This window comes from Aplysia californica, unplaced genomic scaffold (genome assembly GCF_000002075.1).
Source record: "Aplysia californica isolate F4 #8 unplaced genomic scaffold, AplCal3.0 scaffold00399, whole genome shotgun sequence".
Lineage (NCBI taxonomy): Eukaryota > Metazoa > Mollusca > Gastropoda > Aplysiida > Aplysiidae > Aplysia > Aplysia californica.
This window is the reverse complement of record NW_004797669.1, coordinates 706,845-719,501: the sequence shown is the minus strand read 5'-3', so window position 1 is coordinate 719,501 and position 12,657 is coordinate 706,845. Positions and strand designations below refer to the sequence as shown.

Sequence of the window (12,657 nt, the reverse complement as noted above, 5' to 3'; positions counted from 1 at the left end):
GAAGAAAGAGGACGAGGGGAGGGGGAAAAGGAGGGAGAAAGAGGACGAGGGGAGGGGAAAGAGGAGGGGGAGGGAAGAGGAGGGGGGGGAAGAAGAGTGGATGAGGAGGAGGACGAGGGGAGGGGGAAAGGGGGAAGAGGGGGAGAAGGAGGGAGGAAGAAAGAGGACGAGGGTAGGGGGAGAAGCAGGAAGAGCAGGGGGAAGAGGAGGGGGAAGAGGAGGAAGAGGAGGAGGGAGGGCGAGGGGGAGGGGAGAGGCCGAACGCACAATAAGGTAAAACGTCAACGAGTAACTGCAGCCAAAAGACAGACATCCGATCACTTTCCAGCAATCACAGACAGGAGATCGAAGCAGCTGGCAGGAGTGCCTGATGGAAGAAGTCTCCCTGCTTGGGGTCCTGGTTTACAATATATTAGCTTAATTTTTATCTACAGTGAAAGTGCAAAATGTCTTGACCGCTGGGTGTTTTTCTTGTTTTAAAAAAAATAGTTTTCGTAAGTGTTTTACGACACTTGCAACACAATAAGGTCAAATAAGTGCCGAAGAATAGAGGTGTTACAAAAGAGTAACAAACAAAAAAGAAGGAGGGGAGATAAGGATTATAGGTGTTTGATAGGAAAGAAAGAGTAAACCACACCAGAGCACCCGCCAACCACCCACTGACTGACTGCTGGTTTTGACTGTAAGGGATCATCAAGCTTTTGCTGTTGTTGTTGTTTCAGTGAAGAGAAGCAAATCGACCCAATATATTATATATTCAGCGGTACAATAACCAAAACTCCTAAAGGCTGTGAACTGTGTTGAAGTCAAAATACTTTCAGTGCCCAAGACTGAGTCAATTATTCAAAATGTGTTTTAACATTCAATAGGTGTTTTATCTGTGAGTAACCTGAAAGACCAGAGTGTGTGTGTGTGTGTGTGTGTGTGAGAGAGAGAGAGAGTGGTACGTTATAGTTTTTTGTTGGGAAGGGAGGGGTGGGGGGGAGGATGGTAACGAGACAGAGAGAGGGGAGGAGGGGTGGAGACAGACAGATATGCAGACGGACAGAGACAAACAGATAAAGAATGCAACACAGAAACAGACAAAAAGAGAAACAGGATGAAAGCGAGAAAGAGAGGGAGACAGGGGGAGCGAAAGGGCTAGCTGGAACGAGATTCTCAGTTGTATATACTAGAAGTTAGAACAAGCGTTAGTTCAAAGTGCTTGCTCCACCAACCACTTCAAAGAGCCAAGACCAGACGAAAAGATTGGGACCTGTTACATGTCAGAACCGTCCACGTTTTCACTGTTTTTTCGGCTTGTTGAAGAAAAAAAAGAGGCAATAGCAAAGTTCGTTTGCTGCTACAGCTGAAAACGGACCCTAATTGAAAACACAATAGAAAAAGAAAAGCGATCAAAGCCAGCCACAATTTCAGGGGGAGAGAAAATCAAATTTCAAAGTTCAAATCTGATCAATTTTTGCACACTAGTCTTTTAAAAAGGGGTCTCTAACACAAGACTAGACCGGTTGTTCTGTTCTATACTTGATTTCTTTTTTCCTAAGAAATACCCTACATGGAACTTGATAACCCACAAAAGCAGCACTTTTTCATTTCAATAATTTTGAGTTTGTGACTGTAATTGTATTGCCACACCGACAGACAAAAAGACATACAGACAGACGTAGGGACAGACAGACAGACAGACAGACAGACAGACAGACAGACAGACAGACAGACAGACAGACAGACAGACAGACTGACCCAACAGTCACTGAAACACAAACACAAAAACCACAGACACACAACAGTCATTGACACACAAAAGTCTCTGACACACACAAGTCACTGAAACACAAAAGCCACTGACACATAACAGTCACCGACAGACATAAAAGTTACTGACACACAACAGTCACTGACACACAACTAGGCTCAAACACAAAGGCACTCACCCTTTAGGACAACTTTCTCCAGCTCTTGAACTTTCTTCCCCAGAGCCTGTGCCACGGCCGACGCTTGCTGAACCAGTTGCAATCTGGAGTATATAATAACAACAAGACCTTTTAGGACACACATATGGATTAATGCATCAAGGTACAACACATTTCTGAGAGGGTAAGATCTGTCAGGAACATTTTGTGAGTGTGAGTTTTGTTTTGTTTTTAGTAAGAGTTTTATTGCACTTGCAACACTAATAAGGTCATTCTAGTGCCCAAGAGTAGAGGTGTTACAAGAGAGTAACAAATACAAAAAAAAGAAAAAAGAAATAAGGACGATGGTTGTTTTAGCTTAGTTTTAGTAAAAGTTTTACGGCACTTGCAACATAATAAGGTCATATTAGTGCCCAAGATAAGAGGTGCTACAAGAGAGTAACAAACAGAAAAAAAGACAAAGGAGAGATATGGACGATGGGTGTATTTGATAGTAAAGAATGAGCAAACCACACCACAGTGACCACCACAGTTTTAGTAGGCTTGTAAGACAAATAGTATAAAACATTGTAGAAATGCCCATGGTTACTGTGATTCTACAAATTTTGCATTGCATAAAAATTTGACTGAACAAAAAGCTTGAAATTTTCAGGGCCAAATTTTTCTTGTCTTTGAGCGTACTTTCCCAACAAAACAGATGTGAGCACAATAAGAGCCCGGCCACACTGACAAAACATACCTCTGAACACACGTCCTTATCTCTTGACCTGGGTCCTCCCCATCCCCACTGGTAGAAAACCAGAGCGCATGGGTAAGAGCCTGGGGGTTGTGGCTCAAATCCCAAGGCAGCTCCGACATGAGGGCTTGAGCTGGAAATGGGGGGAGGAGGAGAGGGACATATATTTTAAAATTTGGTCAATTTAATGGCACAACTATTTCCATAACATATCAGACGCAGTGACAAAAGTATGTTAAACAATTAAATGCATAAATAGAAACATCACTTGAATTTATCAGATCATAAATTTAGGCTGAAACAGGACTTAAAGATTCACTGTCCGCTAAATTACACAATTCAAAGGAAACTATGAGACAAACTAGACAGCAACAATACAGATTCAACAGAACAAAAGAATACAAGGAATCTTAAAGTTCTCAATACAGTGTATATGTACCCCACATCATCACAATGTGGTTTTTCATTGGTTGAGTAGATGTTTTACAGCACTACAGACACAATTCACAGTTTCGACCATTTAGGAAACAGACAGCATCAACCCACCCAGTCACAGCAAACTTGGGCTGAATGTTTAGCAAACCAGACGCAAACAAATAGACAGACACAAGAGAGCTTCAAGACAGAAAAAGCCTCTCACCAGCCGAGGAGGAAGAAAACATCCTCTCCACAGCGGCCTGCAGATCCCGCCAAGCCGAAGACTCGAAGACATGGGCAGAACTGCCGCTCAGGACAGCTCTCACATCCGCCAGCAGCGCATCCACTTCCTCCTTCTCCCGGCCCTCTCCCACACCAGCGGCCAGGGCTGACTGGAAACTGGGCCACACTGTGTCCAACCACTGGCCGAGCAGGGAGTGACCTGGTTCTGACAGTAAGGACTGGACGATGCCGGCAGCAGTACACAGCTGGACTCGAACTGCAGGCACATCAGAACTGAGGAGACCATAAATAATGACAATGACAATGACAATCTATATTCATCTCACAGGGACAAATTTGTCTTGGTCGTTTACGATGGCAGTAGAATGTTTCAAAGGTTAGGCGCACTCAATAAAAGGGAATGGAGCTTTTCTTTATAAATGATTTTAAAAATCGGTAATAAACATAATTTACCATAAAGGTATAACAACAAAGGGAACAGCAGGCAGATTTGCCGTACATGACCAGACATCTTATCTGGCTCACTACAGGAGCTAAGAGCACACAGAGTTAGCCATGTATGTAAAAGCGCATTGAAAAGTGCAGGTCATCTCTCACCATGGTCGTATTGGTTTGATGTTACCCAACTCCTTGCCACAGCCGGCCTCCATCTTCCCCAGTCCCTGCTTCGATGTATGAGCTTTTATTAGAAAGTTTTATAGCACTTGCAACACAATAAAGTCATGTAAGTGCCAAAGATTGGAGGTGTTTCAAGAGAGTAACAAACACAAAAAGAAAGAGGAACGAAATGGGCGATAGATGTTTGATAGGAAAGAAGGAGCAAACAACACAATAGCACCTACTAACTACCCACTGCTTTGATGTATTACTTCATGAAGTTGTAGACCATAAGGACAGACCACTTTATTGTCAAAAACCACAAGAACTGTCACAACACGGAATGAAACATGATCAAAGTAAAAAGAGAGCAACTGCAGGAAGTCTTCTGCCTACCTCTTGCTGGCAGCAGCTTCCTGTATCTGACTGAACAGGAAACGAGCGTTGGCCTTGAGCTGAAGCATCCAGCTGCTCTCCCCTGGCACTGCCTGGCTCCACAACATCAGAGTCTTCTCCCCCTGACCACTCTCCTGCAGGAGCTGCAGGCATTCGGAGATGGCAGCTCGCAAGTGCTGAAACAAGCACACATACCCAATAGTATCTCAAAAACTAAGGAGCTCAACACACTCAACATCCACCTTTTAAAATCATTTTGCTAATCAAACTGAGAAGATTAGAAGACACAAAAAGTACAGACAACACCTTTTTCACTTTCAAATCACTTGATTACCCCATTGATTCGTCTCCTCTGTTTGCTACCATTAGAATCACAAAAAAAGAACTAACTTCAGCAATCATTTGTTACAGTAAAGAGAAGAATACTGACACAATAAGCATTATTTCAGACAAGGAAAAAGCAAGAACCACAGACACAACACAGAAAGAAAAGAAATAGGGCCTACGAGTGTCACCCGAGAACCACTTGTATTATTTTTAACTGTTAATACTATTCACTCATTATCATAGAAAGCCCAACTGCAAAAAGAGAGGTCAGACTTCACTGAGAAGACCAAATTTCCAAAAAAAGCAAAAAACAAAGTCACACCACTGAATAAGAAAAACTACCTTTTTCAACTGCAATGTGCTCCGCGGACTGACATAAACATCCTCCATGGCATGGCGGAAAGCCTCACACTTTGTCACTCCACGCTTGACCAGCAGAGAGCAGGAAACGGCCACCTGCAACATGTCCACTATAGTGAGGCGGTCACCACGAGGCAACGTTGCCTGAAGGGTCATGTGACTATCCAGCAGCCAGGAACTATCACGGGGATCCTCCAGACCGGAATCTTGTAGGAGGTGCAGAATGTCTTGTCTGTCTAAAGAAGAGCCGTCCTCCTGGAAAGAAAGAAATTTAAAAATAATCAATATTTTTGGGGGTTTTGTTTACCAAAGACCTGTATGTGGCATCGAGCTCACATGATATTGGATTATCAACCATATTTACAAGGGGGGAGGGGGCGGGAGAGAAAAGAAAAAAAGAAATATGGAAAATAAAATAACGTTTTGAAAAAGACACAAAGAGTGACTAAAATCTTCCACCCTGCTGTTTGTCTGTCTTGTTTTTCCCAGCATTAACTGGCCGTTGCAGTGTCAAAGTATTAATCTTTACTCAAACAAAAAACTCATAACACACCGAAGAAGGGAAATGTCTTAACAATGATAACAGAAAAATCTGTAATGAGTAAAATAAGCACCAACCTCGCCTAGAATGTAAATCTCAATGCCTCTGTTCCTCATGGCGCGAGATATCTCTCCATATCGGGGGTCCATTGCAAAGAAAAGTCTGAAAAAAAGCACAGCGGAGAGTAGAGCAATAAGTGTATTTATTTTATTTATTCTGTGAAAATAGACAAATAAATACTTTTTGAGAAAGGATCTGTCTATATTGATAATGCAAAAACTGGCCGTTCAAAATTCTTTTTCGATTTGAAAAAAAAAAAGAAAAGAAATATCATTGATTTTGCATAATCTTTAGGGGACTACTTCAATAATATTCTTATAAAATGTATGGATAATGTCCAAAGTCAGTTTTTACAGACTGCTCCGACTAAGTTTTATCCTCTTCTGGATCAGGAAACTGACATGAAAGACTAGCACACATATCACAATAAATAAACGACACATAATATAAATGGTCTGGTACAGTTAACAAAGAGTGCCACATTATTCACAGAGATAAAATAATAGAACACATGATATATAAGTTAAGTAAGTGACCCATAATGTAAATCATCTGAAATAGTTGTAAAAATAAAAACTGCATCATTTAAAGACAAAAATGAGAATATGTACAAACAATACAAGTAAATGAAAACACAATATAGATAACATAAACTATTAGTAAAAAAGAAAGAGGCACGTTATTCCCAAAAGCGTCCCTCACCTGAAGTTTGGGTGTGGTTTTATGCTGGGGATCTGTCCGTCCACCGTTCCTCTTTCGTTGATGCTGAGCTCTCCGTGTGGCTCCAACAGAGCGTTCAGTCGGTCCAGCACCGAGGCACTGGGAACAACAACAACTCTTTTAAAAACAGTTCTTGAAACATAAAAACAGCACTTTCAAAAACAGCTTTCTAAATACTAAAAGAGCACTTTCAACAACAGCTCTTTAAACACAACAACAGCACTTTCAAAAAGTTTTTTAAAGACAAAAACAGCTTTTGAGAAATAAAAACAGGCACTTAAAAAACAGCACTTTCAAAAACAACTCATAAACATAAAATAGCATTTTCAAACACAATGCATATTGCCCTCAAAAACAGCTCTTAAAACAAACAACAACAAAAACCGTTAATTTAAAAAAAGTTATTTAAACACAAATAAAAACACTTTCAAAAACACTTATTTGATGTAAGAACATCATCTTAAGAACACAAAAAAACCCAACTAACTTCTACACAACAGACACCAGTCAAAATGCTAGTATATACAACTTTTACCTGCAAAAGTTGACATTGTCCACCAGGAGCCAGTGACCATCCCTGACCGCCTTGACCAGCATGCTGTCCACCCACTCAAACATGCCCCCTCGGCCACTGGGCCTCAGGCTGGATATAGATGAGGTCAGACTGGCCAGTCGTTCCTTCAGCTGGGAGAAACTTGCTGGAAAAATTGTTTTACGAGACAGAAATCATATGAATTAAAATCATTTTCCCATTTACAACATTTTAAAAAATATGTAAGTACTATACTTTCACAAATCTCAGGTGTGTCCAGACAATCTAAATACAAATAAAGTTGTACTCAAAGAGGTTTATATATAATACTAGAGCTCACAGCAGTGATGCCACACGTGTCAGACTTGAGGGCCTTCTTACCCTCTTCAGCATGGGCGGCGTGCCCCAATTTAAAAGAACAATCTGAGCCCCCATTTACATGAACAATCTGAGCCCCCATCCCGCTCCCCATGGGCTCTAGTATACTAAACACCACCCTGCCCCCATATTTCAGTATAAGCATGTAGATTCCCTCCCTAAGACCACTGAGACGCCTCCACATGAGTCTAAAAAAATACTCATCCGCATCAGCCCCCATGCTTTTATGTGGCAGAACATCACTGCTATGAACTCCAGCACCGAATATAACTGTAATAACCTCTTTGAGTTGCACCACTTTGAGTTGCACCATTTTTATTAAAAAACATGCTCAAAAGCTTTAGTCTAAGCTTTCAGAACTACCTAGAGGAAGCTGCACAATTATTTTTTTTCTGGTGGCATCCAGAACATTCAAGCTTCATGAACTATATTAACATCTGAAAAAGTCCCTTCTGCATTCAAATGCAGTATAATTCTAGTCTAAATGACAACTTCAATGACCAGACAGGAATATCTGCCCCACAATAAAAAGCCTGATAAAATAATAATGTTTTAAGCTAACTATGAAAATAAAATTGATCTCAAAAAGAAAAATTCTTCTTATTCATGCACAAAAGCAATTTTTCTCTAGCCTTATTTGCCTTTTCACTTGTCTTTCAGTCAGTCGTCTTTTTCTTTTAAACATCATAACTGCAGTTCGTGGAAGGCATAAACACAATTTAAAACATGAACAAACCATCCTTGCCTACCACAGTGTATCACTCTCTGATCAAAGTAAAGCTAACCCTCTTTTTATTAGTTTACTTACCAGAAGTCTCTGTCCTCACTCTGTCCATGAGGTCCACCACGCTTTGCAAAGTCTTCGCCAGCAAGCTCAAGGTTTCCAACTCTTCTTTTCCCGATAAGTTCTCTGTACAGAAAAAAAGTTACAGATATTTTCCATGCATTCTTAAGAAAAAAAACCCAACAAATATTCAAAAAGTTTGTCATTCCCCAGCACTGAAATATATCAATATCAAATCTAACTATTTAACTATTTTTCTGTATAAAGAGAAGCGAAAAAAAACACATTTTAAAACTATCATTAATTATGAAAATCTCTTCTTTTAATGTGTCAATTATCTACTGCTATCAAAGGTCCCTTTTAATCATCCTCACTGAATTATAATCAAACAAAAACGAGAAAGACATGCAAAGTGAGTCGTAACATTTACCAAAGATATAAAAACAAATGTGATATATGGTGTTGAGCACAAATGGGCCATTTCCCAGGAAGTGTATTTTACAGGAAAGGCTAAAAACTTTGATCATACTATCAAAGACCCCCCTTCAGTTCATATTGCATTTTAAAGTTTCATGCGTTTGTATATTCAATGAATTTCTATTCAATTTATTGACAAGATGAATTTAACCGTGCTTTACAATAGTTTTTTAAAAAAGCTTTAAAAAATGTTAGAGTTAACCCATTTGCGCCTGATACCATCGCTATGAGAACAGTAAACTGACCAGGCTCAGAGATGGCGGTGTAGCGAGACCAGGCTTCCTCTAGACAACGGAGTTCATTCATGTCCTTGACTCCCCGTCCCAGCAGACAACGACGCTCAAGGTCACGTAGCTCCACCTCCACAAGGTCAGCCACTTCACTCACATGTCGCCATGGGTCACTCTGGCGAGACAAGAAGACACAAAAAATAAATGATGGGCTGGTGCTTTTTAAATACAAGTTCAGGATTGGTTATCTTTCCAGGTTCATAACTGACAATTTTTTCCCAACCATTTATTCCCCCCCCCCTCTCCCCCCCCCCCCCCCCACGCATATATATGACTTGCAGGTTTTCCTTCTTGTGCGTGACTGGCTGCTTTTCCAAAAAAAATACGTTTGTGTTTCTATGAATCGCTTTTTTTTTTGGGGGGGGGGGGGTATGCTAACAGAGCTAACAATAAAGGTGTCTTTCACAAATCAGTTTTATTCACTCATTACAATTGCATAAAACAGTCATTTCCATGAATGTTAGGCAAGGGGAACATAAATCAACCGCTCATAAAAACCCAAACTTAACGTTTTATCAAGACTAAAAGCTCACGAAAAGAGCATGTTTTACAGCATGCTAATTTTAATTTTGAACTAGCAGTGTCATTGGAAATGATTTACTCAAAGAGGTGGAAGGGTGGGGGGGGGGGGGGGACACAAAGAATAGACCATTTTATTCTTCCACATGTTCAAAAATGGAGATACAAAAACAGTTTGTTTACGAAGAGGGAAAGACGTTCTATTAGTGTGAGTGTGTGTGTATGTGTGTGTGTGTGCGTGTGCGTGTGCGTGTGCGTGTGTGTGTGTGTGTGTGTGTGTGTGTGTGTGTGTGTGTGTATGTAGGAAAGGGGGGGTGGATACAGAAAGACAGGCAGCAGAAACAACAGAGGAAACTAAGAAAAAAAGGACTTGGCATGAGTGACGCCTGCAACCAGCCATAAAATAATGGTGAACAAGAAATCTTTTCATATTACAAAAACGTGCACTTTAATCCTGCAAAGGTTTTCAAACTTTTAAAGTAAATTTTGCAGCTTTTACAACACGATTGGGTCATATAAGCGACGAAGTTAAGGCGTATCATGAGAGTAACAAACACAAAACATAGAAGGAGATATAAGAACACAATAGATGTTTTAGAGGAAAAGACGGAGTAAACCCCACCAGAGCACCCGCCGACCACCCACTTCAAATTTCAAAGTTCGTTGCTATAGTCCAAGAGAAGCTGAAAAGGTAGCTTTGGGGAAACGCATAAAGTGGCACATTACAAGGGCCACCAATCCAAACACTATCTAGGCTCGATGGTGCTTGCCCTGGCCTCGACGTAGCGTGGGCGGACCTCTTCACCACACTGTGTCATCAAAAACTGGGTTTGATCAGGGGAAACCAGAAAATTTCATTACGTGTGGAAGGTTAGAGATGAGTTGTACGTACGGCGAGTCGGCGAGAAAACAGACATTTCTCTATGTAAGAGAAACAAGTAGCCAATAGCTTAAATTTTTTTTAATATAGTAAGTATTTTACGGGACTTGCAACACAATAGGGTCATATAGGTGCCGAAAATTAGAGGCGTTGCAAGAGAGTAATAAACACAAACAAGAAGGAGGGGAGTTAAGTTTTAGTTTTAGTACGAGTATTACGGCACTTGCAACACAAAAGGGTTATATAAGTGAAGAAGATTAGAGGTGTTACAAGAGAGTAACAATCGCAAAAAAGAAGGAGAGGTCAGGACGATAGATGTTTGATAGGAGAGAAGAAGCAAACCACACCAGAGCACCCGCCAACCACCCACACACTACTTTCCTGAGTATAACCCCCCCCCCATTTTTCTTCCGTACAGGTACATTCACGCAGGAAGGCGGCAAAGACCAATCTCTGGACAAAGACATAAAAGAAAATCTGGACGAGCACACCTAGTCAGGAACAAACTACATTTAATGTAGCTGTTTTTATTGAGCAAACAGAACCACATCGACACATTAACAGTTATTTAGGGCCGGAACAAAGCAAGAGAGACAGACAGAAACAACGGAGCGACAGAAAAGAAGTTGGCTCCCAACCACCACCCGCGCAGAGAGAATAGAGAGGCTTACAACAAGGCGGAAAAGATGTGAAAAGGCTGGCAACACAAGAATGGACACCAACCACCTTCTCATTTGAGAGCAAACAATCAAACAAACAAACAAACAAACAATGCACGATTGTCAGTCAAGTTCACTAGTCTCCCCGCCAATTGCAGCCGAGCAGAACAGCACAAGGACTGACTACGTCACAACGGGGCGAAACAACGCAAAAGTTGACTACGTCACAGACGGGAGAACAACACACTAGTTGACTACGTCAAACCGGTATCCATAGTCACGAACAAGCTACAGTAGGCTAATTCTTTTTCCAAGGGAGGACAGAATTCCATTAGGCTACAGTAGGCACTAATTCAAATGCCTTTGTTTGTTGAGTAGATATAGACATCGACATAATAATTACGGCCATTTCGTGTTGGAATAAAATAACGCAAGAAAAACCAACAGAAACAACAGAGGGGAAGAAGAGAAAGAACGCACTCCAGCCGTACTTTTATTACATATGATCCAGCGTTACACAGAAAGGGAATTGGAAGAAGATTACAAGTTCTTTCCCTAATCTCGAAACACTCTCTCTTTCTCTCTCTCTCTCTCTCTCTCTCTCTCTCTCTCTCTCTCTCTCTCTCTCTCTCTCTCTCTCTCTCCCCCCCTCTTCTCTCTCTCTCTCTCTCTCCCCCCTCTTCTCTCTCTCTCTCTCTCTCTCTCCCCCCTCTTCTCTCTGTCCCCTCTTCTCTCGCTATCTATCTCTTTCTTTCCCGCTCTTCACCGATCTTTCTATCTCACCCTCACCCTCACACACACACACTCACACATACACACACAAACACACTAACAAAAAAACACACAAAAAAACACACACACAATACAATGAAGGTCGGCTACTCGCTCATCGACCGCAGCAGCCCGGCCGACGGCGGAGCCCCGCCCCGCTACACAAACTCCTCCCACCACCTCCCACCCTCCACGGCCGAGGGCGCGCTGCTATTGGTCGTGGCCGTGCTGGGCGGGCTGGGCAACATCTTCGCCATGCTCGTCACCCTGCTGTGCCCCGCCTTCCGACAGATGAGCTCCGCCTTCTTGTTCCACCACTGCCTCCTGGACGCCGTCAAGTCTGGCTTCTGTCTGCCCTTCGGCTACAGTCTACTGCTCCATACGTCCATCCCGCACTGTGACGTGCTGGGAGCTGGGTATGTACGCTTGTCTTTTACTTTTTATGGCAACCCCCCCCCCCTCTTCCAGTTCATTGTTCTGCTCATGACATTAAAATTAAGTCTCGATCGTCTCCCCGTTGCCCGAACCGTCATTTTGCCTTAACGTTTCACTTTCACACAATTCGTCATTTAATATTGATAATTGCATTTATACAAAGCATCCATACATGATCTACAGCAAACTCTATGCGCTTTACAACTGTTCTATCTTTACCTTTACCCCAGCAGACCCTAAAACGCTCAGAAACATTCTCGTCTCTCCCAGTTTCCCAACCTGTTATTTCATCTCCCAGTTTCTCAACCCAGTATTTCGCCTTCCTATTTCTCACACACGCCCTCTTCCCCAGCCCACTATTGCATATCCCTATTTCTTAACCTGTCCCCGCGGTTTTATGAAAGAAAAAAAATCTGCAAGTTGAGCCAAAAAATGTGAAATTATGCGATTCTGTTAATTTTAACAAAGAACGATAAAGGAAAATAATCCGAAATTATGCACCAAAAAAATTATCAAATTTTGCTGAATTATGCGGGGTGCATAAAACCACGGGGACAGCTTAACCCACTTTCTTCGTCTTCCCGTCCGTTTCTGACACCCGTAATTACTTCTACCCTTTTCT

The 12,657-nt window shown here is 41.8% G+C and overlaps 1 protein-coding gene across 1 annotated transcript; it reads right to left on the bottom strand.

The window, feature by feature from the left end:
* Positions 1–1,934: 1,934 nt before the first annotated feature.
* On the bottom strand, positions 1,935–8,996 carry LOC118478184 (midasin-like; the record flags this gene model as incomplete). The annotated part of the gene is given in 10 exon segments (XM_035971224.1): positions 1,935–2,017; positions 2,653–2,782; positions 3,290–3,582; positions 4,303–4,478; positions 4,972–5,244; positions 5,608–5,692; positions 6,293–6,409; positions 6,846–7,008; positions 8,029–8,130; positions 8,727–8,996. Coding segments are annotated over 10 exon segments (1,483 nt in total), but the record flags the coding sequence as incomplete, so codon positions are not given.
* Positions 8,997–12,657: the final 3,661 nt, after the last annotated feature.